The sequence below is a fragment of the Xenopus tropicalis genome, chromosome 8 (genome assembly GCF_000004195.4).
Source record: "Xenopus tropicalis strain Nigerian chromosome 8, UCB_Xtro_10.0, whole genome shotgun sequence".
Lineage (NCBI taxonomy): Eukaryota > Metazoa > Chordata > Amphibia > Anura > Pipidae > Xenopus > Xenopus tropicalis.
In genome coordinates, this window is record NC_030684.2 from 73,453,277 (window position 1) to 73,480,731 (window position 27,455).

The 27,455-nt window shown below is 39.1% G+C and overlaps 1 protein-coding gene across 2 annotated transcripts in view; it reads left to right on the forward strand.

Moving 5' to 3' along the window:
• Positions 1-26,752, forward strand: part of notch4 (notch 4) — a 49,510-nt gene extending 22,758 nt beyond the window's left edge. Inside the window, exons 11-32 of one of the 2 annotated variants that reach the window (XM_031891253.1) lie at positions 109-342; positions 601-793; positions 1,470-1,612; positions 3,005-3,124; positions 4,011-4,163; positions 5,154-5,376; positions 7,434-7,635; positions 7,915-8,068; positions 9,088-9,269; positions 10,502-10,631; positions 12,863-13,108; positions 13,421-13,533; positions 14,579-14,901; positions 19,249-19,641; positions 19,856-20,016; positions 20,267-20,483; positions 21,353-21,434; positions 21,529-21,670; positions 22,196-22,503; positions 23,485-23,632; positions 24,242-24,339; positions 24,514-26,752. In XM_031891253.1, the coding sequence (XP_031747113.1) occupies positions 109-342; positions 601-793; positions 1,470-1,612; positions 3,005-3,124; positions 4,011-4,163; positions 5,154-5,376; positions 7,434-7,635; positions 7,915-8,068; positions 9,088-9,269; positions 10,502-10,631; positions 12,863-13,108; positions 13,421-13,533; positions 14,579-14,901; positions 19,249-19,641; positions 19,856-20,016; positions 20,267-20,483; positions 21,353-21,434; positions 21,529-21,670; positions 22,196-22,503; positions 23,485-23,632; positions 24,242-24,339; positions 24,514-25,362 (4,814 nt within the window). In that variant the 3' untranslated portion in view covers positions 25,363-26,752. The remainder of the gene's footprint in view (positions 1-108; positions 343-600; positions 794-1,469; positions 1,613-3,004; positions 3,125-4,010; positions 4,164-5,153; positions 5,377-7,433; positions 7,636-7,914; positions 8,069-9,087; positions 9,270-10,501; positions 10,632-12,862; positions 13,109-13,420; positions 13,534-14,578; positions 14,902-19,248; positions 19,642-19,855; positions 20,017-20,266; positions 20,484-21,352; positions 21,435-21,528; positions 21,671-22,195; positions 22,504-23,484; positions 23,633-24,241; positions 24,340-24,513) is intronic. The other variant, XM_031891254.1, reaches the window with a different exon arrangement.
• Positions 26,753-27,455: the final 703 nt, after the last annotated feature.

Genomic DNA, 27,455 nt, shown 5'->3' on the forward strand with positions numbered 1-27,455 from the left:
GTCGTACGAAACATCGTCAGATCGCCACGTGTATGGCCACCTTTAGTATTATTCTTATCAATCTTTCCGTTTAATTATATTAACTAATGTTTGATATTTCCCAACAAGGTTTCCAAGGATCAGTGTGTGAGACAGATATAAATGAGTGTGCCAGTTCTCCTTGTCACTTCGGTTCCTGCGAGGATAACCCTGGCTTCTTCACATGCCACTGTGACCCCGGGTACACTGGCACAGTCTGTGAGAAGGAAATCGATGTGTGTGAGAGCCAGCCATGTCACTTTGGTGCTCAATGTCAAGCCCGCAAAAATGGGTTTATGTGCATATGCCAGCCAGGCACTACTGGTTAGAACCCATTATAACCCATTGTTCTACGTTCTCTATCTTATGCCTGTATATACTCTATTTGTGTGTGCATTTGCATCTCACTGTTCCCAGTGAGTCATTTTAAATTTTTACATTTATTCTTTCCTTGAGCCTGTTCAGCATGCTCTTGATTTGTAGTCATTTCTGTTGAACATTTCTTTTCTCATCCTTTTTATTTTCTGCTTTCATTGCCAACATCTTTTTTTCTCCCAATGCTTTTCTTTGCATCTTTCTCAGGCACACTTTGTGATGAAGATATTAATGAGTGTCACTCCAGCCCCTGTCTCAATGGAGGGGCCTGCAACAACACACAGGGTGGGTTTCTTTGTCACTGCCCCCCTGGGACTATCCAGCCACTTTGTACATTGCAGGATAATAACTGCACCAATGTGACCTGTGTCCATGGCAACTGTCAGAAACAGAACAACAGGTAGGGGCACAATATGCACTTCATCCCTTGTTTATTACAGGTTGACACCTACCATCCAGAATTTAGAGTGTACAGGTATGGGATCTATTATTTGGAATGCTTGTGAGCTTGAGGGTTTCACATATAGGGTTTTCCTGTTATTCACATCCCTATAACATAAGTCTGCTAAAACATTTAAAGAGAGTCTGTCATGATTTTTTTGGTGTACTTTTTATTTCTAAATTGCACTGTTTACATAGCTAATGATTCACTCTGCATTTAAAATTTTATTTTAGTATATTTTAGTTGTAATATGTGTGGTGTGTAGCGTAAGAGCATAAGTCACATGACTATGGCACCCTGGGAAATGAAGAATATGGCTAGCCCCAAGTGAAATTTCAAAATTAAATATAAAAAAATCAATTTGTGTTTTTTAAAAACAGATTTCATTGCAGGATTCTGCTGGAGAAGCTCTATTAACTGATGCGTTTTGAGCCCACTCATTGGTGTGGCTCCTTGTTAGTATAATTATAAGTAATCCTTTGTAGTTTTGAGAACATATTATCCAGCCTTTTTGAGTTGTACTTTTTTCTTTAAAACCCACAGTAGCAAGTATTCCTCACTGTCCTGTCTCCATTAAGATTCCTCCCACCCATTTTGTTAAATCATTTAGCCTTGTCTATGTCATGCCTTGCAGGACAACATGTATTTGTGATGAAGGTTGGAAAGGTTCAGTATGTGACACTTATATCCAGTGTGTCACAAATCCATGTCAGAATGGCGGTGTCTGTCAACCTTTTCAGGAAAGATTTATATGCTCATGTGTTTCAGGATACACAGGTATGTCTGTCATTGCTGAGTTAAAGGTACTGAAAAATGCTAGATGAAATTATTCCAGTTAGGTAATATGCAGTGTCGGACTGGCCTGCAGGGATTTTTCCCAGTGGGCCCTTTGGCTTTCTGGAGCACAGCACATTAACTCCTTTAATTACCTTTATCAGATTGTGTTTAATTTATTCATAACAGTGATAAAGATAGTAAAGTATTAGTTAAGGAGTCTGTAATCGGGTCAGGAAAAAGACATGAGACACATTTATTGCACAGATAAACAGAAGAATCCAAGGAGGCTGTTATTTGTATTAGGCTGGCAGGGGAGTATGTCCAGAAACATTTTGGCAGTGTAAATGGTAGTGAACAAGTTAACATATTTCCCAAAACAACCTTATAATCTATGAACAGGGATTAAGAGATTCAGCCTGCACTGTCTGTGCTTTCCTCTACAGTCTGTCTGTATCTACACTATGTTATCTTACACAGCTTTAACTATCCATAAGGGCTCTGGCACACGGGGAGATTAGTCGCCCGTGACAAAACTCCCTGTTCACGGGCGACTAATCTCCCCAAGTTGCCATGACCCGCCATGTAAGTCGCCGGCGGGATGGCACACGCGGCGGCGCGATTTCCCGAAATCGCCGAAAAAGACTTGCGAGTCATGTAAAGCACTGAGGGAATGTGTTAGAGATATATAAATAACAGGAAATAAATACATAAATATGCACAATCTGGATTTGCCTTATTGGAAGCGGCCTAACTGGTTGCTGTGATATCTTAACATATCAAATATTTCCCATAAGCTTCAGTGACTTTGGCAAATTCGTTTGAAAAGCATTAACTTGGCTCTATTGATATGTTACACTTGAACAATGAATCTCTTAAATGTCGATACCTGACCGATTTTCAGCCAGATATTGGTTGGGCAGGCCTGCATATTTATGTATTTATTTCCTGTTATTTATATATCTCTAACACATATGCTTTACATAGATTATTTATCATTCACATCAGTCCCTGCCCCAGAAGGGCTTACAATTTAAGGTTGCTATCACATTCACACACACTGTGGGCAATTTTATCAGGTGCCAGTTAACCTGCTTGTATGTTTTTGGAGTGTGAAAACCAGGGTACCCGGAGTAAACCCAGGCAGACATGGAGAGAACATACACACTGTTACATAGGGTTGAAAAAAGTCCATCAAGTTCACCCCCTACCAAATAAATCTGTTTGCAGATGGTGTCCTGGGAGGGATTGAATGTAATCCATATATCTGATAAGTACACCCATTTATTTTACAAAATTGCAAAATATGTTACCACTTTCTAAATATGCCTTAATAATAATAACTGTAGCTCTGTACATATTTCTACAGTGTTTTTCCTCACTTTCTTCTCTTAGGGCCAAACTGTGAAACACTGCTTTCTCCTTGTTACTCAAACCCTTGTAGCAATGGTGGAACCTGCCATCACTACCCCGATCAAAACGTCATACAATGTGATTGCCCTGCAGGTTGGCAAGGTACTGTGGAAAACCCATGAGCAGATAAAATGAGAGAGTTTATACTACAACTATCCTGCTCATATACCCAGTGAAACATGAATATTCATTTCTGTCTTTTTAACCATACAGTTATTATATTTAGGTGTAAGGTATTCCTGTGCTTAAATCAGTTCTGATTTTTACTACTCTGTCTACTCTGTCCACTCTGTCCATCTTAATATTAGTTTGTGTGCCCTATATAAATTCCCATATAAAGTATTGGATGAAACGTTTCTCTTAGGATACTGTTTCCCTGGGGAAGAAAATAGGGAATACTTGGATGGTGCCCTCTAGTGTATATAGGGGATAAGTGACATAAAGTAAGGAGAGAAGGTGTAATTCTAAGTGAATTAAGCCCTGTGGCAGATCAGGGAAAATAAACCCAGTAAATGAGGACTAGCTAGCTAGAGCCTGGTTCATATGCTCTAACATGCACCTTTACAAAGGAGAAAATGTGGGGTTAGCTGCTTGAGTGAGTTATTCTGGCATCTATCTCAGTGATTTTACACCACACTGGATAGTGCAAACCTCCTACAGTACATTTAAGGTGCTCACCTTTGGTTGTCAACAGCTTAACCTGTGATTAAACTATAAGGGGTGGTTGGTAACCAAAATAGCTTTATAATCCATACCAACGTTTTTCTAATGGAAGATAAGCTTCAATGAAGTTAGAGTCTGTTCTCCATAAACCATTTTTACCACGTTATAAGTATATTTAAGTGCCTCCTATTTTAACACAAGTATATTATTGTGCAATTAATGTTCTATATATTAATGTAATGTACTCACTCCTTCACAATTTCCAAATATTCAATACCATTCTTTAATTGCCCAGGTTTCATTTTCACTGAATTTCAATTTATAGGTTCTTCCTGTGAACTTGATGTGAATGAGTGTGAAAAAAGGCCCTGTAAGAATGGTGGGAGATGTGTAAACACCCCTGGGGCTCACCACTGCATTTGCCTTCCTGATTACACAGGGACCCTCTGCGAGGCACTTGTAGATCCCTGCTTATCAGGTGAGACATAATAGAGTTTTAACCATGCCATTAGGCCCAGAGCTGCACTACACTATCATACTAGCAACAAAGAGTTAACACATTCCCCAGACTGAACTTGGGCAATGATGGCTCTTCATCTGTCACTGAGGTGTTTAACATGATTTGCACTGATTCTGTTTAAAAATTAGCTCCTCTGAGACTTGAAGGGGTAGTTCACCCTTATGTTAACTTTTATCATGTCATATATATATATATAGAATGGCCAATTCTAAACAACTTTTCAATTGGTATTCATAGTTTATAGGTTTTTTTAATTATTTGCCTCATTATTGTTTTTTTATTTGCTGAAATTCCAAACTAGAGAGCTGCTGAACAAAAAGGGAAATAATTAAAAAACCATAAAATAATTAAAAAAAAGAAGACCAGTTGTACAATGTCTCAGAATAGCACTCTCTACATCATACTAAAAGTTAATTCAAAGGCAAACAACTCCTTTAGGTCTGTAGACACACATATATTTTTTGATTAGTATAACATATTATCATTTGCATTTAATGCCTCCTTTAATTACCTTAATGTTCCACTGTTCCAGTACTAAAACATAATTTAAGACCCCTGCTTGCTATAAATCAATATAAAGTGATGCATAACTTGCTGGTGCTAGTGATGAGTGAATCTGTTCTGTTTCGCTTTGCCGTAAAATTTGTGAAACTTCTGAAAAATTCGCAAAACGACAAAATATTCGCGAACAGGACTTTTATGCCCATTTTATGCCTATTTTAACGTGACCGCAAATTTTCTACAGCAACATTTTGTGAAAAAATTCCCCGATGGCAAAATGAAGAGTTTCGCTGCTAATCCATGCCTGGCGAAAAAATTCTCTCATCACTAGTTGGCGCTATATAAATACATGATGATGATGATGACAATGACAAAAAATGATGAAAAGCAATTACATTTTTCTTATCTCTTTCTTTTTCTGTGGTTTATATATCATATCCTGCTCAGACAAATGTCAGAATGGTGGTACATGTGTGAGTGAAACCTTCTCATGTCTCTGCCCTGCGGGGTACACTGGGGAGCACTGTGAGGAAGACATTGATGAGTGTGTGAGCTCCCCATGCCAGAATGGTGCCTCCTGCCAGAACAAGGCAAACTCATACATCTGTGTCTGTGATGAAGGTTATGAAGGGGAGAAATGTGAAATAAATACCATGGACTGTACCACCAGGTGAGAATCTGAAGATATACAGGAAAGCGGAATACAGAAGGAGCTAAGAATAAACAGAGTAATCAATTTTGTAATTAAATGTATAAAAGCTGAGGACGAGAACAAACATATCAAAACAAATTCAAAAATCCTGTAAATGCAATTGAATACAGCAGGATCATACAAACTGTGACATTCTGGTCTATCAGAGACAGTCCTATTGCACTGATCAGCTTATGATCTTCCCCAGTGGTCTGGGAGTTAATAGAATATACAGCAGGCTTTTCGCATCAGACTCTCACTCTCATTCACCTCAGCAGTTAAGTGATTATCGGCTATATGTCAGACTACTCACAGAACCTGATTTCTGTTGTTGATAAGGTTGCTCAATGGGAAAGTTGTAATCTGAGGGAGGCATAGGGCTGCCTATGCAGAGCAGTTTCTAATTAGAGAGACTGCCTACATATTGGAGTGGCTGTATGCATATTTGACAATCCCCGAGCCACTGGCACTGCAGCATACAAGATGCCTCAATACACAATGCAGCCCCCTTACCATCATGTTAAGTTTATGTCTGTCATTTTAAGTGAACCTCTATTTGTAACTGCTGCTGTTCTTCGCCAATGCAGTTTGCTCATGTTTGGCATCTGCTGTCCTAATTTTTAAAACTGATACTGACTGACACAATGAATTCAGCATTTTGTATAATCAATGCTCCTGCACCCTAGGCACTTCCTAGAGAATTTTTAGTTACACCACTAGTGCACACACAGGCCCAGAATCCCCGATTGCCACTTAGCCAACATAGCTGTGCCTTGTAGTATTGCACAAACTTTAGAGCTGTGCAGCAGGGTTGGTCCATCATTTCCATTCCCAGCATGGATCTTAGTGATCAGTGAGCAGACTGCCCAAGGATCATGGGTCTACTTCCAGTGTGCACCAATCACTATGATCCATGCTTGGAGCTGATGTGTTGTGGCCAAAGATGAACACCACAAACACTGCTGTTTTTGGAATGCTATAGGGGCACAGCTAAGTTGGGAAAGTGGCAGTGATGTTGTTGCAGAGGGGTTTGGCAGGTCTGTGCATTGGTGCCAACACTAAAAATCACTTAGGAGGTTTTACATACCCTATAAAATGCACATTGGTAAGAATCCTCCCCAGAGACACTATTTATTTGCCATGTTACAAAGCCTGTTGTTCTTGATGGCTCTTTGTATTTTTAGGCTAATGCTCCACAGAGATATTGGACACCTGTGATAAATCTCTGCTACCACAAATGACGTATCTTCCCGAAATGCCTTCCCACCGGCAATAAAGTTAATCACCTGTGGGAAGGCCTACGCGTTGCTTCATATTTAAAAGATGCATGGTTACCTCCTGCAGGCAACTTTGCGCAACTTATAAAAAACTGAGCGGCGCTCATACCTTTCCACCGGTGATTTACTTTGTTGCCGTTGGGAAGGCATTTAGGAGAGATTAGAAACCTGCGGTAGAAGAGCTTTATCGCGGACAACTAATCTCTCTGTGGAGCATTAGCCTTAAGCTGTCCATGCACGCACCTCGTTTCATGCGATATTGGGTGTGTGTATGGCAGATCGATGAGACAACCGATATTGCAAAAGCCTTGGATATCAGTAGTCTCGTCGATCGGGCGCCATTGAAGACACCCAAGCAAAGGCTGCATTTAGGGCTGAATCATCAGATATGGGTAGAATTCCTATTGTTTCAATGGAGGGAACTGGCGATCTTACGAATGAACAAAAGATCATAATTGGTACGTGTATGGCCACCTATAGAGATACTCTTTAGATAAAAGCATTACATCAATTACACAATGTTTGTTTGACTAATCATGTAAAGGCCAAAATTAGGGCAGAATGTTCAAAATAAGAGAAAAGTTTCTGTATACTGAGTGAGTGCAGCAAAAGAATAAAGGAAGTAAATGGCAAAGTAAAGAGGATGTAAGAAAAATCAGAGATGGAAATGAGTGTTGAGTCAGTCCCTAAGAGAGGGGAACACACTTAAATGCTACAGATTGCAGTACTCATTAAACTGCCAAATACTTTTTCTTACAGCTCATGCCTAAATGGGGGTACTTGTGTGGATGGCATTGCCAGCTTCTGGTGCCTGTGCCCAGAAAGATTTACAGGTAAACACTGTCAAGAGGAGCTGAGCAGGTGCCTCTCCAACCCCTGCACTAATAGAGGCATTTGCCAACATATTCCTGGTGGCTATTTCTGTTCTTGCCCATATGGCTACACCGGCGCCAACTGTGAGGTGAGACTTCTTGCAAACTGCACTTTGTACCAGTCTGATTTCTTATGAAATGGCAAGTTTATGGTGCAAAATAGATCCATACATAAATAAACAATACACGTGTGGCTCAAAGACAAAACATATGTGCGCTGAGCTAAGGGCCAGGTTTTTAATGCTCACATTTGCATTTTGCCACAATTTGCTTAAACAAAACATTTTTTTACAAAAAACGAAAATTGTATAAATGTTTTCCCTCCTGCACTTAAAATAATCTAACTGTACATATAACCTTAAATCCAGATGGCTGTAGACTTTTGTTCTACTGCTCCGTGCCAAAATGGAGGGTCGTGTTCTCAAAGTGGGATTAGTTACAAGTGCCACTGTGCTTCAGGGTGGATTGGAAGTCACTGTGAAACCCCACTGCATGGCTGCAGGGCCAGAGTATCACAAGATGGTAAATGCCTAAATCTTCTCATTGTCTCATTGCTCTCTCTGTCTTGCTTTCTGTTTGGAGGAAAGGAAGAGTTAAGAAACCAGGCAATTACCTGTTTAGGCCAAGGAGTTAAGGCACAACACAGAATCCCACCTCTATCCTAGACATACAGGTATAAGATATATCATCCACTATGCCCAAAGGTTTTCCAGATATGGGGGTCTTTCCATATTCTGGAGCACCATGTCTAAAATCTATTAGAACATATTTAGACCTATAGCACACGGAGCTGATTTTAAACCATTAGGTTTTCCATGAGGCTGAAATTGCCTCATCCTGCTGTCCCGTATATGAACACATTCTGCAGCACTGTACATTAGGGTAAACAACAACAGATATACAGACAAACCTATGCAGCTGGTAATGAGGACCCAGCCTGCAAAGTTTTGCAAACTATAGAGTTAAAGTAAAATTTTAAAATACTTCCCAGTGCAGAATCTTAAGTACCAAGGGCTCAGTCACAATGAGAACATTATTATAAACTTTCCAAAGGAAATGCACAAACAGTATTCATTCCATGCCCCTTAAGAAAAAAAAGATAATAGAAAGGTAGGAAGGTGCCAATAAGAATATATGAAAAAGCATTCTTCTGCTGCCAGAAAGTAAAAAGTATGTGCCAATGCAGAATATGTGCTGCAAATGGATTGTCAGCTGTAGGGAAAAACCACTGCATGCAAGAGAACTGACACTGACACTGTCCTCCTGATTGGTGGGCAGACATTTATTTATATTCATATTTTACATAACATGTTAATGTTATACATGAGGTGGTTCCATTACATAACCAATCAGAATTAAGCACATTTTAATTACATCAGTATTTAGTTTTCTTTTCCTTTCCACTTTAGGTTCCACCATCAACCATTACCTGCTAATCCTCTCCATGTTTTATCTCTTTGATCTATTTGTACCTTTCACATATAGTTTCTCTTTTTTTCTCTATTCCAGTTCCCCTCATTTTAAATTTCTTTTGTTATTAGTAGAAACCACAGCCCTCTGTAATGGGCATGGAACTTGTGTGGATTCTGGCCATTCCTACATCTGTCATTGCTTCCCTGGGTATACTGGGTCTCTGTGCGAAGTAAAGACTGGTTTCTGCCAGCCAAACCCATGCCAAAATGGTGCCCATTGTCAAGAGCAAGACGGGTCATTCCTCTGCCAGGTACAAGCATTCACATTCTTTGATATATATAACTAGATATAAAGACAGCTGTAAGGAGACAAGACAAAAGAAAGAACAAAGGCCAGAGTTTTAGTGACTTTAACAAGAAATTGATCAAATACTTTAAATGAATTTATTAACAACTTGAGAGACCTTGGTAATAAGTGTAATTTTCACTAGACAAGCACATTAGTCTCATGTTTAATAAATATCTGTGTTGGGAAAACATTACTGTTTTTTTCAGCTTCAGCTTTTAGCAAAAGTTCAAGTGACAGAAATATTTTGTTTCTATTCAACTTTGACCCAGCTTTATCCTTACCCTATTTATTAATAACTCTGGCATCCTATCCAGCAAAAAGATTGCAATTATTTGTTCTCCTGCTCATAGGAATCCTATTTCCTATGGGAGGATGATGAACTCATTTACCCTTATTTTACAATCTGTTTTAGTTTCTATTTATAATTTTTTCAAAGTAGTTGAATTACCATTAGAAAATGTATGTGTAATCAGCATACGATGGGTTTCTCATTTTAACATAATCTAGGGAGCCTCAGGTTGGACTGCATTGAATTAGATTATTCCCAGTTTAGCCAAAAACCACATGTCTTTGGCTTGGCTGGAAATAACATCTAATTCAATGCACTCTCACAAATCTTGTAGCCAGTCACTGAACACTGTGATACTGTGACATGAAACACTAAAGCCAAACCTAAGACCAAACTCAGTAATTTCCTCCCCAAAGCAGAAAGTTGTAGAAAAGCTGGCAAATTCAAAGCAAAAATGTATAACACAATGAGTGACTGTGAGAAGGGGGAGCTGGCAGACATAATGTCTATTTGTAGGGAACGGAGAAAAAGGAAACATGACAATACCTGGAAACTACAGCAGAGCAAGATAAAAAATATTCTGGAATTCTGATAATTTGTAGTTTTTTTCTGCCTTGGTTTTGTGCTGAAAAGTTGTAGTTGTGATTACGTGGGTTACTGTCAGAACAACCCATCCATTAAGTTCCCAGAGCATGCTTGTTTTTGTAATCAGATGGTTGTGGCTGAGATGCACAAGCACTTCCATGTCATAGAATCCTATTCCTAACTGTAATATGGAAACTTGTTATAATTTCAGAACAATATAAAGATACCCACCCAGTGCAACCACTCCCTGTACCCTGTACCTTTAAAGCAAGACTGTGTTAAATAGTCTTGCTAAGACTACATTCCTTCTTTTCCCACAGTGCCTTCCGGGATTCCTTGGGCAGACTTGCACAGAGAGGGATCCTTGCCTGTCAAGGCCATGTTTCCACAATGGGGTGTGTGTGGCACAAGGAGGGGAATACAAGTGCCAGTGTCCCTCAGGAACCCAAGGTAATATCATATGGAAAACAGAATGGGAAAGGAAAGAATACTCAGGAACAGAAATGTGGGGAGAGAACGGGAAATAGCGATGATTTGAAATTATAGTTATAACCAATGGGGGAGTAACAAGGAAGAGGATAAGAGATAAGTGAACTAGGAAAATCTGTTTGGATATGAGTTATTATAAAGCATTGTATAACTTGCTTCCACTGCATAAACTGATCATGATGATGATTTTTGTGTTCTTTTGCCTCCTTTATACAGCACATCTATTAGCTTTCTGTTTATTAAAGGAACAGTAACACAAAAAAAATCAAGTGTATAAAAGAAATTCCAATATAATGTACTGCTGCCCTGCACTGGTACAACTGGTGTGTTTGCCTCAGAAACACTACTATGGTTTATATAAAGCATACCTCCCAACATTTGAAAAACAAAAAGAGGGACAACAAGATTTGGCGCACGCAGCGCGGCAATTTTTTTGACCACGCCCACTTTTGTTTCCACGCCCCAATTAACACACCCCATTTTTTTCTAAAAATACTCCTTTTATATAGTTGAAATGGCACAGACACTTCATACACAGAGCCCCCCATACACAGTGCCCTTCATACACAGAGCCCCCCATACACAGAGCCCCCCCATACACAGTACCCTTTATACACAGAGCCCCCCCATACACAAAGCCCCCCATACACGCTCCGACTCCTTGCGCTGCTTCTCTCCTCATGTGGCTCCTTCTCCGGCGGTCCCAGGCCCTTTTATAAGGTTGCGCCCCGTGTGTACGTGTGACGTCATTACGCACGGGCGCAACCTTATAAAAGGGCCTGGGACCGCCGGAGAAGGAGCCACATAGAGTCGGAGCACTCAGCTTAAGCCCTCTCATCCTACTATCGCGGATCGTTCTATGAATGTCCCGCATTTCCGTAATCTATTACGGAAATGCGGGACATTCAGGGAACTATCTGGGACAGCGGGATGCGCTATAAAAAGCGGGACTGTAAAGGGGGGTATGTAAAGAATGCAGCTGTGTAGCCACGGAGGCAGCCATTCAAAGGAGAAAAGGCACAGGCAGATAACAGATAAAACACTATTGTATTCTACAGAACTTATCCGTTATCTGCAATGTAACCTGTGCCTTTTCTCCTTTTTTCCAGCTTGAATGGCTGCCCCCGTGGCTACACAGCAGCTCTTTATATAAACTATAGTAGAGTTACTGTAGCAAACACACAACTTTTACCAGTGCAGGGCAACAGTATATTATATTTCATTTACTTTAAAACTATTTAATTTTTTGGTGTTACTGTTCCTTTAACATATCCAATTCTTCTTTTACACCTCCACCCTCCATTTTCTCCACTCCTCCACCCCCTGCCTCTTTCTCCCTCATATCCTCCTCTACTCCACCTTTTTCCTTCTGTTTACAACCTTAACCTTTAACCTTAGGCTCTCTGTATCATGTGTTAACTTAATAAAAGTTTTGTGATTTTACTTCTACTCCTCGTGAACAAGCGCTTTTTCTTCACTTTACAATACCGGAGTGCCTGCCTTCTCTACGTTTGCTGTTTACAACCTGCCTTCTCTGAACTCTCTTTACTCTCATCTGCTTCACTCCTATCTTTACATTTTTCTTCATTGCTTAACGCTCACACCCCATACAGGTCACTGAGGTCTAGGTAACCATGTAACAGAATGCTCTTGCAGGCCCCCATTGCTGCTCTGTTCTATTTTATGTACCTGGAGCATCATGTCTTAAGCTGGCCATACTTTTTAGTCTTTTTTAGATTTTAGTCTTCTTCTGCCGAACATTCGGATATTGATCATAGCTTTAAATGCAATGATCTAAAACTAAACATTCAGACTGAAATTGTACGCTAAAGCGCTAAAAATAACAAATCGAAGGATGTTCTCAACATGAAATAGTTGTCAGACACCAATTGTACGAAAGTTGTGTTTGCGGAAAATGCATTGTAGGTCCCCCAAGTATATTGTCAGATACACAATACATGTGCAGATATTATCGTTATCCTACTGAAATTTTCTAACCTGTCCGATCGTCTAAATGACTGGTCGTCATGGTATAAAAAAAAATTGGGACGATAATTCTGAGCCCACGGATGGTCTTAAAATCATACTAATTGGATTATATCTGTGTGTGTACAGCCAGCATTACAGTGTTTTTATTTACAATGTGTTTTGAATGTTTATGTGTATTCTAACATCTTATCTGTTTATTACAGGAATCCACTGTGAGATTAATCCAGATGACTGTGCTACTGTATCCTCTGAACCAAAGTGCTTTCACGGTGGTACATGTAGGGATGAAATTGGTGGCTTCTCCTGCTTTTGCCCCCCAGGATTTGTGGGTAGAAGGTGTGAAGGAGATGTGAACGAGTGTCTGTCTAACCCCTGTCATCCAATAGGAACAGAGATTTGCGTGCAACTGAATAATGCTTACAAGTGCAAGTGTCATCGTCTATACACAGGTGAAGAACTCGCTGCTACATTCAAAGCATACTCTCTTCCAAATAAAGAGATCTAAACTTTGTGCACGAAAACAATTCTTATGGTCAGGGAGAATAGATATTAGAAAATGTGATTTAAAAGGATTAAACTATAAAATATAGAAATGTATATTTATATTCATATGACACTGCCTGTGACACACAGGAACAGGACAGGACTGACGGGCCAGTGATATTTCATGTTCTCCATGTTCCTGTTATCTGTGATATTTTTATTTCCTTTAATTATATCCATTAAGACCTGTTACTAATGTTCTAACATTACCTCCTTAGGTCAGAAATGTGATCAGCCAATTAACTTCTGTGCAAATAACCCCTGTTTCAATGGAGGCTCCTGTGCAGTTACAGCCAATACCCCACTTGGCTTCACCTGCAGCTGTCCAAAGGTAATTCTTTTAATAACATTGGCATCAAATATGACTTTTACCAACTGCATCAGATTTGCTGCTATCCATGATTATAGAGCCACCTAGTGGTAAATACCTATAGTGTAGTGTGCAGGTTTCTATGAGTTTTATTATGAAGAAAACATTTACACAAATATATTGACAGATGAAATAGGAATTAAATCACATTATTTGCAAATTACTGATGTGGTCACCAACAACAAGGAGTAGGAACAGGAGCCAAGATGTCAATGAAAACCAGTTGAGTGTAATGTGCTGATCTAGAGGTTACTTTTTTTTTTTTTGTATAGTAATTTTTTGTATAGTAATGTATAGTACATGTAATGTATAGTAGTGTATAGTATGTTTGAAATTAAATGTCTAGTAGTAGTAAAGATTCTTGGGTATAATGGGCTGAATTGCAAGCAACCATACTGCATATGGTTTTCCTTTTTTATTGATTTAGCTTTTTGTTCAGCAGCTCTCCAGTTTGGAATTTCAGCAGCAAATTGGTTGCTAGGGTCCAATTTAACCTAGCAACCAGGCAGTGGTTTAAAAAGGCAAGAATATATTTAGTGGAGGGCCTAAATAGAAAGATAAGTAATAAAAAGTAACCATAACAGTACAATTGTAGCCTCGCAGAGCAATAGTTTTTTGGCTGCTGGGATCAGTGACCTCCATTTGAAAGCTGGAAAGAGTCAGAAGGGGAAGGCAAATAACTCAAAAACTATAACAAATAAAAAATGAAGACCAATTGAAAACTTCCTAAGAGTAGACCATTCTATACATACTAAAAAGTAAACAACACCTTTAACTGCAGGGTCTGAAATGAAAGCAACAATAAAAGTAAAAAATTACTTGGTTTCTCTCTTGTGTAAAGCTTGTGCTTGCTTTATAAATGTTCTGCTCTGTGCTTTGTAAAATTAAGCTCAATGCAATCATTGTAAGGTGATATATAGAAATTACCAAGCTGATTACATGTTTTGACTTTGTATTTTAAAGCACTATTCAGCCTTTTTTTTTTTTCCTTTTTTTTACCAAACAGGGATTTTCAGGAGCGACCTGCAGTGAGCCCATTTTACCGTGCAGTCCTCATACCTGTAATAATGGAGGGAAGTGTGTTTCTGATACAAATGGGCGGTATTATTGCCACTGTAGTAATGGGTATAGCGGCCCCCATTGCCTGGAGAGTATTATGCCATACACTGCTTCTGCTAGTTCTTCTCCACCAGTCTTACCCGAACCATCGAATAGATGCCCCTATATAGACTGTAAGAAAGTCTTCAAAAATGGAGTCTGTGACAAGCACTGCAACAACGAACAGTGTCTGTACGACGGGTTTGACTGCAATGCCACACAAGCCTGCAAGTATGTTCAGCTGCCTGTTTGTATGTGCCACACACTGTCGATACGTAACCATGCGGGGATCATTGTCATTCTGTCACAAACATAAATGTGGGCAAGCTGTATTATTCATCAGTGATGGTGTTCATGCAATCAGAGAAAATACCGTGCTGTGTCGTGTCCTGATCTGTAGTTAAACATAATTTTATAACAGGATATAAATATAATCTTACAAAATTGATTGGGGGAATTTAACTGCTTCTGGATCTAAAGGAAATAAGATGGATTTAGAGCAGTTAATTTATGACCTGAATATGCATCACAGTTATTCACCACTTATTCACCAAGTTTCAGGGACAGACTGAGGGTTGCAGGGCCCACCAGGGCTACTGCCCCACCACCCAATTCGACCATACCCCTGAGCACGCGTATATTAAACTTACCTTCAGCTCGTTGTAGTAGAGACCGGCTCTTAGGGGAAGCACCCTGCAGAGATTGGGTCTGGGCCGATCCTGACAAGTTTTGAAAAGATTTGTAAATCATTGTCAGGATTTTACTTCATTTTGGGATTTATTTGATTTCTGAAAAGACTCTCTATTACTTTTAAGTCACAGTACTAGGCAGTGCATTGTCATCAAAAACTGTTGTTTTTGTGCCTATAAACATTGTATAATGTTTAGTAAGGCAGAGCAGCTTTGCAAGAAACCCCATTTGTGTACAATCTCAATACATTATAATCATGTTTGTATATGATTAGGAAATTGCTGTTACATAGTTAAGGTTCTTCTCTTTCTCTGAAAAGTCCTTCTCTTTCTCTGTAAAGTCTTCACTTTTCCCTTTTAAATAAGTGAAGACAATGTAAAGGAAAACTTAAGTGTAACTAAATAACCAGGGCTGAAATGTTGTACTTTTGTTGTATGTATATGGGCTTCTGTACCAGCCCAAGCCAACCACAGCTCTTTAGCAGGGAATATCTGTTCCTCCAAAGATGCCACAGTAGCTCCCCATCTTCTCTTCTGCTGATTCCCTGCACATGCTCTGTGCTGCTGTCACTTACCCGATTTCAGGGACTGACTCACAATATACTGTATATATAGAATATAAATGTCACAATAATTAATTCAGATTCTCATTACATGGCCTCTCAGCAACCACTGCAATTTGCATTAGAATTAAATCATCAGCCCAGCAGTATCAGCTTATATAACAGTCAAACCTAATTTTCTACTTCTACTCTAATTTGCGACGACCCCTAATCTTAGCTTCTCAACAGCTGCCCAGAGTCCACTGAGCTTGAGTGTCACTGACACTTCTTACAGGATCCAAGATTCTGTGACAACTTTTTAAGGCCTATATAATTGTATAATAATATAATAATAATATAGTATAAAATAGTATAATAATATAATCCAAGCTCCTGTGACAACTTTTTAAGGCCTATACAATTGCTGCAATAGAGATTTTAAACCTTTAGACTGGTGCAGCAAGTTAAGTAAATAAAATATGGCATTTCTAGACATATTTATTTTTAGGGTTTAGTTCCACTTAAATCCAGCTGAAAGTGCCATGGGTGCCATTAGCCTTATACAGGTATGGGCTCCCTTATCCGGAAACCCATTATCCAGAAAGCTCCGAATTACAGAAAGCCCGTCTCTCATAGACTCCATTTTAATCAAATAATTCAAAATTTTAAAACTGATTTCCTTTTTCTCTGTAGTAATAAAACAGTACCTTGTAATTGATCTAACGTAAGTTATGTATAATCCTTATTGGATGCAAAACATTCCTATTGGGTTTAATTAATGTTTTATTGATTTTTTAGTAGACTTAAGGTATGGCGATCAAATTACGGAAAGACCCCTTATCCGGAATACCCTTGGTCCCGAGCATTCTTGATAATGGGTCATATACTTGTACAGATGAAATTCTAATAATCATTCATACCACAGTGGCACTATAGCATTGCAGGTTTTTAAGTTCTTATATGTATGTGTGTATGTATGTATGTATGTATGTATGTATATATGTTTGCATATCTTTATTTATATAGCAGTACCTGTACTTGGTACATCACTATACTTTTGTAAAATGACAGATCAAACATTGAATAAGTTCCCCACAGAGCTTACAGTCTAGGTGGATAGCACAAATAGGAGAGAGTAATAAGAGCAGCTGTTTACAGTGGCTGCACAGTTCTTCTTTTGAAGACAAATTCTAGAAGGTATTCGGCAGTGGAAATCCATGACTTGGGCAGGGCCAAATACCTGCCCTCCTTTTGCCCCAAGCTACTGGCCTAGAAATAATCACCACTTACAGCTTATCCTTCGATTGGTAAATGTATTGGCCACAGCTTTATTACATAACATAAGCAATAAAATACATAAACATAAATATAAATAACAAGTAAATAATAACAGTATTAACAAGTATATTAACAAATACTAAACAGTAATCCTTCCAGCTCTGAAGTCCTTGGCAATGGGCCAAACAAAGTGCATGACAACCGTACCGGCCACCAGCCTCTCGTGCCTTCCAGCATGGTGGGTACGCAGGGTTGCATGCTTCAACCAAGGTATCAATATAACGTAACACCTCCCAGAGACCCATCGCTCTTAGAGAGGCACTGCCAACAAAATTTATCTCCATTGCCAGGGACCCGCCGCCCGGCTGTGACAACAGGCCATCCTCCCTTAGCTCCTTGCTTCACCATATCCCCAAAATACTCACCTTCTTGGGTCAACTTAACCTGTATCCCATTACCCAGGCCACATTTGTGACAACTAACACAAAGGGTAACAATGGGAGGGCGGGTGGGACTCCGTTTTCTCTTTCCAAAATGGATACCCTCCTTAACCGCGCCTGCTTCAAATCCCATATGCTCCACCCCCCAAATGCTAAATACTAAGCCCCAACTATTAACCCCTGTCTGGCAGTTTGTCCCGCCCAGTCATGAGCCCTTTTCCAGCAATTGCTGTATCGGGCTTGGATTTTCATGTAATAAAACTCAAAAATGGAAAATTGCATAAATAAGAAAAACTGCATCTAGCAATGTAATATTCTTGTACAGAGCACGTTTTAAGATGTGACATAAGCTTTTAATGCAAATATCAGGGCTAAAACACTTCTCAGCATACAATGCACACTGGTGCAAACTATAACATTTAAAGAATTGTTTGCAGAGGAATAATATTCTGCATTGAAAATATTTTTCTGTAATGATTTTTATTACATTTCCCCCCCATAAAAAGTAACATGAGAAAAAGTTTTATCAAGGATGTGGGTGGGGTAAAAAAGACAGTGGCTCTTAGAGGAATGGAGGTCATGACATGTCCCACTGAGGAACATTTAAAGAGATGTAGAGAGGAAGGGTAGGCAGGACAAAATGAGGGAAATTATGTGTCTTTTAGAAATTGTTTGAAAGAGAAAGGCAATTCTAAGACAAATGAGACCTGTTATCCAGAATGTTCGGGACCTGGGGTTTTCCTGCATAAATTTGATCTCCACACTTAAATGTGCTAAAAAATAGTTTAAACATAATTAAACTCATTAGGATTGTTCTGTCTCTTCTAAGGATTACTTATATCTTAATTGGGATCAAGTACATACCTGGACTGGCAATATGTGGGTTCTGGCAGATGCCAGAGGGGCTGCTGTAAGATGCCATAGACAGTCACTATTTATTGGGCTGGTGGGGGGGGCTGTTTGGGGGCATCTGTTTACTTGGAATGCCAGGGCCTGTTTTGAATCTCAATCCAGACCTGATTAAGTACAAGGTACTGTTTTATTATTACAGACAAAAAGGAAACCTTAAAAATCTGAATTGTTTGATTAAAATGCAATCTGTGGGAAATGTAATTCAGAGCTTTCTGGATAACGGGGTTCTGGATAACGGATCCCATATCTCTGTTTGTAAGGGGACTAGCAGGTGTTCCTTGATTATTGGCCATTGTTTTCCAATACATCCATCTACCCAAAGAACATCTATCCCTGCTCCGCAAATCTGTAAATGTAAAACAATATTTCCTGTATTGCAGAAATAGTAAATAGTGAAAACTACACTGCATCATATTTTTCCTTTACAGAGAGCAGACAATTGATAGTGCCTATCAGTTAAGAAATAACTTTGCCATATGCAGTTTATAAAACATTTGTGCAAAACTAACTGTGCAGTGTTGCTGGATTCACATGTATATCACAATAAATGGCATAACTGATTGACTGATGTTTCCAAAAAAAAATGGAATTTTGAAGTAATACCATCAGCTAGAAATGGAACATATATACATATTTTGTAAGTTTTGGGGTGTTTATGTACTTTTTTTTGTTATATTGCTGCTGATTGCTGTTTCCCATAATTATTCTCTCCCACAGCCCCCTCTATAACAATTATTGCCTGGATCACTTTGCCAATGGTCACTGTGAGAGGGGATGTGACAATGTTGAGTGTGGTTGGGATGGAGGAGATTGCTCAAATGAAGAAAGAAAAAAATCTGAGGGTTCCCTGATCCTAGTTTTGAGCTATGCTCCTCCTGTGCTTCACCAACGAGAAATAAATGCTCTCCTGCGCAATCTGTCCATGTTAATTCGAGCAGGAATAAGATTGCAGAAAGACAGCAGTGGAAATATGCTGTTTAGGTACCGGAGAAGTGACAGCCTTGATGAGCTCTTCCCCGATAGACTACAAAGATGGGAATATGAGGTCATAGAGAACCCTAACCTCAAAGATCTAAAGAAGGAGACTATGTCAAGGGAGGATACTATTGGGTAAGCTCTTATGGGAGAATCAAGAGATAACTATTTAAGATTGTAGCTGATAAAATGGGTAAGAATAAGAGGGAAGAGAGCAAGAATTGATGGGTAATGATTGTTGGGTTGAAGAAAAGCAGGTGTAAGTTCTTATAGACCAAGAACTGAGGGTCTGAACCAAGAGAGAAGAAGAATCAGGTGGAGAGAGATTGATTCATACTTTTTCCCCCAGATGTGTCCTGTTCCTAGAAGTATTTGGAGCTGAGTGTGTGCAACCTCCTTGTCTTCACACATCAAAAAATGTTGCAGATTTTGTGACAGCTCTTAGTGAGAAAACTGAGCCCTGTCTACCATATTCTCTTTTGGGAGTGAAATACAAAGATGCACCAATAGGTATAAACCAAAACCATTCCTCTACCCTATATGTCTTTGTTTCTTTATTCCTGTGATTCCTTTCATATGCTTAACCAATAATTTTTTAGTGTAATATTCACCATAACCTAACTGCTTCCTCATCTAATAAGCCCTTTCCTTTTCTAACAGTATTTTTATTTTGATTCTGTTCTTTTTTTAATTTGTGCCATTCCTTGGTTATTTTTCACTTTCCAATTCAAATTCCTAATTTCCTTCTTGTTTTTCACAGACCCCACACAAATGTCTGCCACCCAGCTGCCATGGCCTTTGGTTTGGGCATCTGTTGCTGTTGGCGCGGCTCTGGTTTTAGGAGGATTTATTGGTGTCCAGCTCAGCAGAAAACGTCAACATGGGGTTCTATGGCTACCATCAGGATTCAGTCGGCATCGATCGGGAGAGGGTATCAGGAGACGGGAACCTGTAGGAGAAGATGCTACTGGACTCAGGTGGGTTTGTGTTGTTACATTAGTTTGTATGGAAAGCACAATCACATAGCACATAACTATACACATAGGATGATACAAACAAATCAAGCAAAGGGTCAGACAAACTTACATGTCTTGCTAAACAATCTAGGATAGACTATCAACCTGCACAGTAAAGGAGCAGCGAGTATGGTTAATCTGAGCCCAAGAAATTGTGTGTATATTGCATAGTGTATAGACACAATTCTCCATGTTTTTCACCCATAAAAAAAAAAAAAAAGTCAGATTTGTGCCAATCACAGTTGTGCCTGATGCACCAAAATGAATGTAATTGAATTTGTGTGATTTTACAAGACAGATGCAAGTCCACAGGTGGGGGGTTGCAAATTTTCTGTTTCTTGGTGTTAAAATGATGTGTGTGGTTCTTTTGGTGCAAATCTGTTGTGCCTAATTACTGTGGAATTGCTGTAATTACCACCACATTTAGTGTGACAGTAGCTTGAGGTCAGTTGCATCAATGGGAGCACTTGCGCCAGATTCAGCATAACAGACAGGGTGGATGCAATGGGGCAACTATACTGGAGTACAGGGAACATGTTGGGAAGCAAGTACCCAATGGATAGAATGATTATGTGCAACAATTGCATTTATTTTAGCAAGACCACACAAGTGGCTGTGATTGTAAATGTTCCCTCATATGTATAGATATTAACAGTTTAATAATGCTTCTCTCCCATTTATATCAGGTGGAAAATGCCTTGTATGATATTATGCAAGAGTACATACCTAACAAATAATACAGTGCATTGTTCCAAAATCATTTTTCTGGTTTTATTTCTGTTTATTTTTTTATTCTGATCAATGTTTCTCTTTCTTGCTTTGTATTAAAGGCCCCTGAAGCATGACTCTGTGTATGATGTAGATTTAGCTACTGATGAAGAAATTCTACAACCAAAATACAAAAGAGCAAAAGTAAATACCTTATCCATCTATACTCTTTTTCACCACTCTCTCCTCTTACTCTTTACTTTAGCCTGTCATACCAATTACATTTACAATACTGCAGGTACCAGAGGAATGTTCCATCCTAGACCACCGTCAATGGAGCCAGCAGCATATTGATGCAGGGGTGCGTTTCCCACAATGCATTGCTCTGACACCACCACAGCAGGAAGCCGATTGCAGGGACATTGATGTGAGAGGTCCAGGTAGTTATGATGTTAATGTGCTTCTGATTTGTTCTCCTTGATGACTATACACAAATGTGCAGTTTTTGTCATTTTACTAAACCAGATATTTGGTTGTGTAAGGATCCACCAACATTTTTTGTATCACATAGTTGCCAGGAACCCACATGTCTTTCAAACTGTTCAATTGTTTACCCTCCTGGGGTTTAATTGTTTAGGGTTTTGCAAGGTTAACATAATGGATCTTTTTCAGCATCACCAAGTACAAAATAATAATAATGTAGAAGCTGCCTTGCAGCTTTGTGGTCCTTATTTCAAATGTGATCTGGGCACTATTTGCAAGTACTTTGTGTGTTCTGCTCTTGTCTTTATGGGTTTCTTCTAGGTTAGGCTCCAGTAGTAAAGAGGTCATCCTTCAATGAACTGCTGGATGACACATTTTAATATGTGATGTATTGATCCCATAATCATTGTTCATTTCTGTCATAAATAGTTTGTTAGAATGTTTTCGACTGATCCGTTTTGATTTGCATGTTTCACTTACAGATGGAGTCACCCCACTTATGTCAGCAATCTGTGCAGGAGGGGGACTGGAACCAGCTGGAGGTGGTGCAGATCCACCAGAAGTAGAGAGCTCGGCAGTAGTCATATCGGACCTCATTAGTCAAGGAGCCAGTCTCAACGCGCAGACAGACTCTACTGGAGAGACAGCACTTCACTTAGCAGCTCGCTTTTCAAGGCAAGATGCAGTCAAATGTATGCTGGATGCAGGAGCTGATACCAATGTTCAGGATAAACTGGGGAGGACCCCGCTACATACTGCTATTGCAGCTGATGCTCTTGGAGTGTTCCAGGTAATATATGAGAAAATCAGGGGAACTTTTAGCCCAAATAGTGCCAGGGAATTTAAAGAAAACTGCCCTTTTCATATATTTATATCCAGTACATGCTTAGTTGCAAAAGCTGTCACAGTTTGTATTATATGTGTAATGGCAAAACCCAGATGCCTACTGTATAAACTATTCTACATAACGTAGAAAAAATGGAACATGACATTAAGGAACCATCCATACATGAACTGGCTGGTTTCCATGCTTCCTATAATAGTCCTTATGCACATCTGTGCTTTACAAACAATTCAATCAAATCCCAGTTTTCTCAATGGAGTTGCAGTGGGAATCAGATTTAAATTAATATCCATGTGGAATTAGGCCAATGTTTTTGCAGGATTAGGTTTTAGTCAAAACCTTTGTATTGAGCTGAACTAAATGAGGTAGCTTTGTCTAATCAAAAAATATTTATTAGGTGGATCCCTCAAAATGTTTTTCCATTCAAAACACCTACCCAGAGGAGTTGATCTGAATGAGCCCTTATAGCCCAGGTTATTGCTGAGGTTAAAGTACTGAAAATGCTACTGTGTATGAGAGTCGGTGTGATCTTCTGTGTTGGTAAGGCATACATTTAAGAAGATGACACAATCCACAAATCAGCACAGATTTAAGGATGGCTAATGTACAGTAGCTTTAGCTGCCCAGCTACCTCTCCATTGCTGCCAAAGCTAGACACAGAGAATGGCATTGTGGGCTTTATGGAGGCAGGATATGTATGCAGTATGATGAGCTAAAGCAAGATGAAATCTGGGTAAAATCACAGCAACTTATCCTCAGTGATGAGCCTGCTTTTGTAAGAGAAATAGTAAATTCTTCTACAGGTTTGTTCCCAGTAGGTTAACAGGTTGAAAAAAGTTTTACACTTAATAATGAACAATGAATTAATTTTTATTCACACCAAAAAGACGAAAATGTCACTGTTTCTTTTCATGCATGTCTTTGAAGACTTTATTGCGGTGCCGTCAAACTGATATAGATGCTCGTATGAATGATGGATCTACTCCTCTAATATTAGCTGCTCGGCTACCTGTACAGAACATGGTGGAAGAACTTGTGTCCTGTGGGGCTGACCTTGGAGCAGCAGATACCCGAGGTGTGTTCATCCATTGCTATAGTTTCCCTAGTTGTAACAAAAGATTTGTCACATTGCAGTTAAAATAGTTTACAGGGGGTATTCTGGATGCACTTCTACATTATATATAATATATACAGGTATAGGACCCATTATCCAGAATGCTCGGGACCAAGGGTATTCCGGATAAGGGGTCTTTCCATAATTTGGATCTCCATACCTTAAGTCTACTAAAAAATTAATAAAACATTAATTAAACCCAGTAGGATTGTTTTGCATCCAATAAGGATTATTTATATCTTAGTTGGGATCAATTACAAGGTTCTGTTTTATTTCTACATAAAAAAAGGAAATCAGTTTTAAAATTCTGAATTATTTGCTTATAATTGAGTCTATGGGAGACGGGCTTTCCGTAATTTGGAGCTTTCTGGATAACGGGTTTCCGGATAAGGGGTCCGATACCTGTATCGGATAAGGGGTCCGATACCTGTATATATGTATATAAATATATATTATTAATGCTACAATATATATATAAATGTATGTATAAATGTCACACAAAAAGGAACATTTTGTACAAAATCTTAATGAACATCAACCCCAAATCTTTCAAGCTCTGTTGCTTTGCAGGAAAGTCTGCACTACACTGGGCTGCAGCTGTGAATAATGCAGCAGCTGTGAAAACTCTTCTCTGCAATGGGGCAAATAAGGACCTACAAGATAAGAGGGTAAGTGCAAGGCAACATGTTGATATCTTGTGCTACCCCTGCATTCACTAGAGTATCTACAAAACAATCTTTTGCATTCCAACTTTTTTGCTTTTATATTCCGTTTTATTTTAATTTTCTCCTATATCATTGCCCTATAAGTGAGCTTCTCATTATTTTTTTTTTCTTGATCAGGATGAGACACCACTCTTTCTTGCTGCTCGAGAGGGCAGTCTTGAAGCTACCCGAATTCTTCTTGAGCATCAAGCAGATCGTGACCTCTGTGATCACACTGGACGACAGCCAAGACATATAGCCCGAGATCGAGGCCACAGAGACATTCAGAAACTTCTCGAAGAGCGTTGCCCTGCTGTTCCCAGGAATACTTCTGTAGCAACTCCTTCTGCTGGAGCACAAGCAAAGAAGACCCACAGACCTCGGACCAAGGAACATGTAAAACCTACCCCCTTACCACATATAGATTTAAGCACCTCATGTTATCCCCAGGCTCCTCCTCTTTCTGCTCCACCATATATACAAGGACCCCCACCAGACAGCAGCTGTTGTCAGTCCCACCATTCACTGATGAGCTATGGAGGAAACTGCCAACCATATCCTAGGAGTGGCTCATTCTCATCTGCAGTACCAGGATGCCAGTGGGGTAACCGAGGCTGGAGAGTTCATTTTTGTCCATCAGGATGCACAGTGTCTGAGGCACCCTATTCAGGGGGAGGTCAGCCAGTGTCTCCTCATGCCCATTGGCTTCCAGAATCTCACCATCCACAGTCTCCAAAATGCCAGAGCCAACCATCTGGTTATTGCCCAAATTCAGCCTTGGAGCAGACTGCCCCTAAAGACCTGCCTTGTACACCCACTGACCAATTTGGGAACAGCATCTATTTAACCCCGCCATCTTCACAGTATGGCTATCCTTCCCCTGCTAGCCCAGAGGAAACATCTCAGACACAAACTTGCATGCACCACCACCCCTTCTTAACCCCCTCTCCAGAGTCGAGGAACCCCTGGGGTGTTTCTTCCCCATAAGTGAGACATGTATGGACAATAATTGGCAATGCTCTTTATAGAAAAGTGATAGGGTGGTACTTGGATGACAGATATATGCAGAAGATGAGCCACAGTTTTTAAGTTTATAAGATGGTTAGCACTTAAAAATATGTTTTTTACTGTAGCATTGCTAGTTATTTTCAAAAGATTTTCAAATATTGGAGGCACAGCTTTTCTCTTTCTAAGCAACTTTCCTATATATTGACAATAATTTCAATGATTGTAAAGTTATTTATAAATGTAGTTGCTACTGAAAGCAGTATCTGTCTGTACCTTTGCTTTTTTTCTGCACTCAGTGTAGGTCTCCTGACTATTGGACTAATAGCCAAAACTCCAATTCTCACAATGCCTTGTAGATCTGCTAATCAGCTGGCTTCTTCTCCATTAATTTTACCAGTCAGAACCAGCAGTGCAGAGAATAGCAGGGGACAGACAGGTAAAGCTGTCAATTGCATTACGTTTAGCTGCAGATTTTTTACTAATGTATATTTGACAGTTGCACAGTTGTGTTTTCCTTCATTATAAAAATTTGGGGGGTTTACATACATGGTACAAAATATGGAACAGCTTACTAGAATTTGTGGAATCTTCTAAAAGATTTCATTTTTAGAATAAGCCATAGGTGCTCTTCCTAAAAATGACTGTGATACAGTATGTTATTTTCTAACTCACTTAGTTGTACTGTATTGGGTAAATCACAACAGGAAACAATGAAAGCAAAAAAGTTAATTTATGTAAAAAACTGTTTTGGAAAATCCACCATTTCAGCATGGTGCATTTGCTGGGAACTCTATGTACCTTATGGATCAGAAAGCATACATAACATTTATATCAAACTGCAGTGGCTGTTGGTCCCTGGGGATGCAGTCTAGGTGTGTGTAGATAAAGTCAGCAGGCTATAGAGTGAATGAAAACTGCTCAGAACTGCTGGGATTACAAAAGATTATGTGAATGTTATGGATTATAGAATAATGTAGGTGTAATGAATATTTGGGAAGTGAACAGTCAGCCTATAGTAAGGAGGAATATGTATATAAAGGAAAAATATGGTATATATTAGATTTAAGGCAGCAGTAGGTTTAAGTTAAGGAAATCTTTGAAAATTCCAGCAGGGCCCATGATGCATTACATTTGTCAGATCAGCAAATCAGACATTGCCCAATCAACAGAAGTGAAGATGCTGAGGGCTGCTGGGACCAAAAATAGTTGGATAAGTGCATTATGGACTTTCCTGGTTAATATTTTTACCTATCTTGTTTTGTAATTAAAATGTGCAGTTTGTGTCAATGGTATCTAATCTAGCCCTGTCCAATATATATATTTATATACATATATATTTGTAAAACATATTAAAACTAAAATAGCTCAATTAGATGTGTCAGTTTCTTCTGCAACCAATTGTCTTCAAAGTTATCAAAACGTATTCTTGTCCACTGGTGCAAAAAGCCAACTACAATCCAAAGAATTTGCTCGCAACGCAGTTCAGTCATTTTTAATTAAAGTTTAAATTTGTTGGTCTACCCATGGAGGCCTAGCAACCATTTTTGGACAAGTCTTATATTCATTCCAAAACATAAACTGGGTAGTAACCAATGTGCAGTAAAATAAAATTGGGGTAATGAACATTACTCCATGTAATTGCATAAAACTGTTGTAAGCACTATACAAGACCATACAGTTTCATGAAAGCAAGTTTTTTACTTTTTGGCTTTAATAAACTAATCCGTTACTGGGTACCATTTGCAAAATACACAAATTTGTCAGAACATCTTACAACAATTTGAAGTCAGTGTAATTTTTCTTTGTGTCTATAGTGGGGTATATACAATACCAAATCCTCAGCGCTCTAGATGTGATGAACTTTCAGATAATGTGCAGTCAATTTAACGAATAATGTGAATATTAAGCTTGCAGCTCCACATTTAATCAACCCCTTTGACTGGGTCCCAAGATGTTCACAAATGTAGATAGCCGGAGCGCATATGTGGAAAATAAAAATATATAATAGTGCAAAAGCGTTTACACAACATGAACCCTTATTCCCATATTGGTGAACTTGTGATCTACAAATA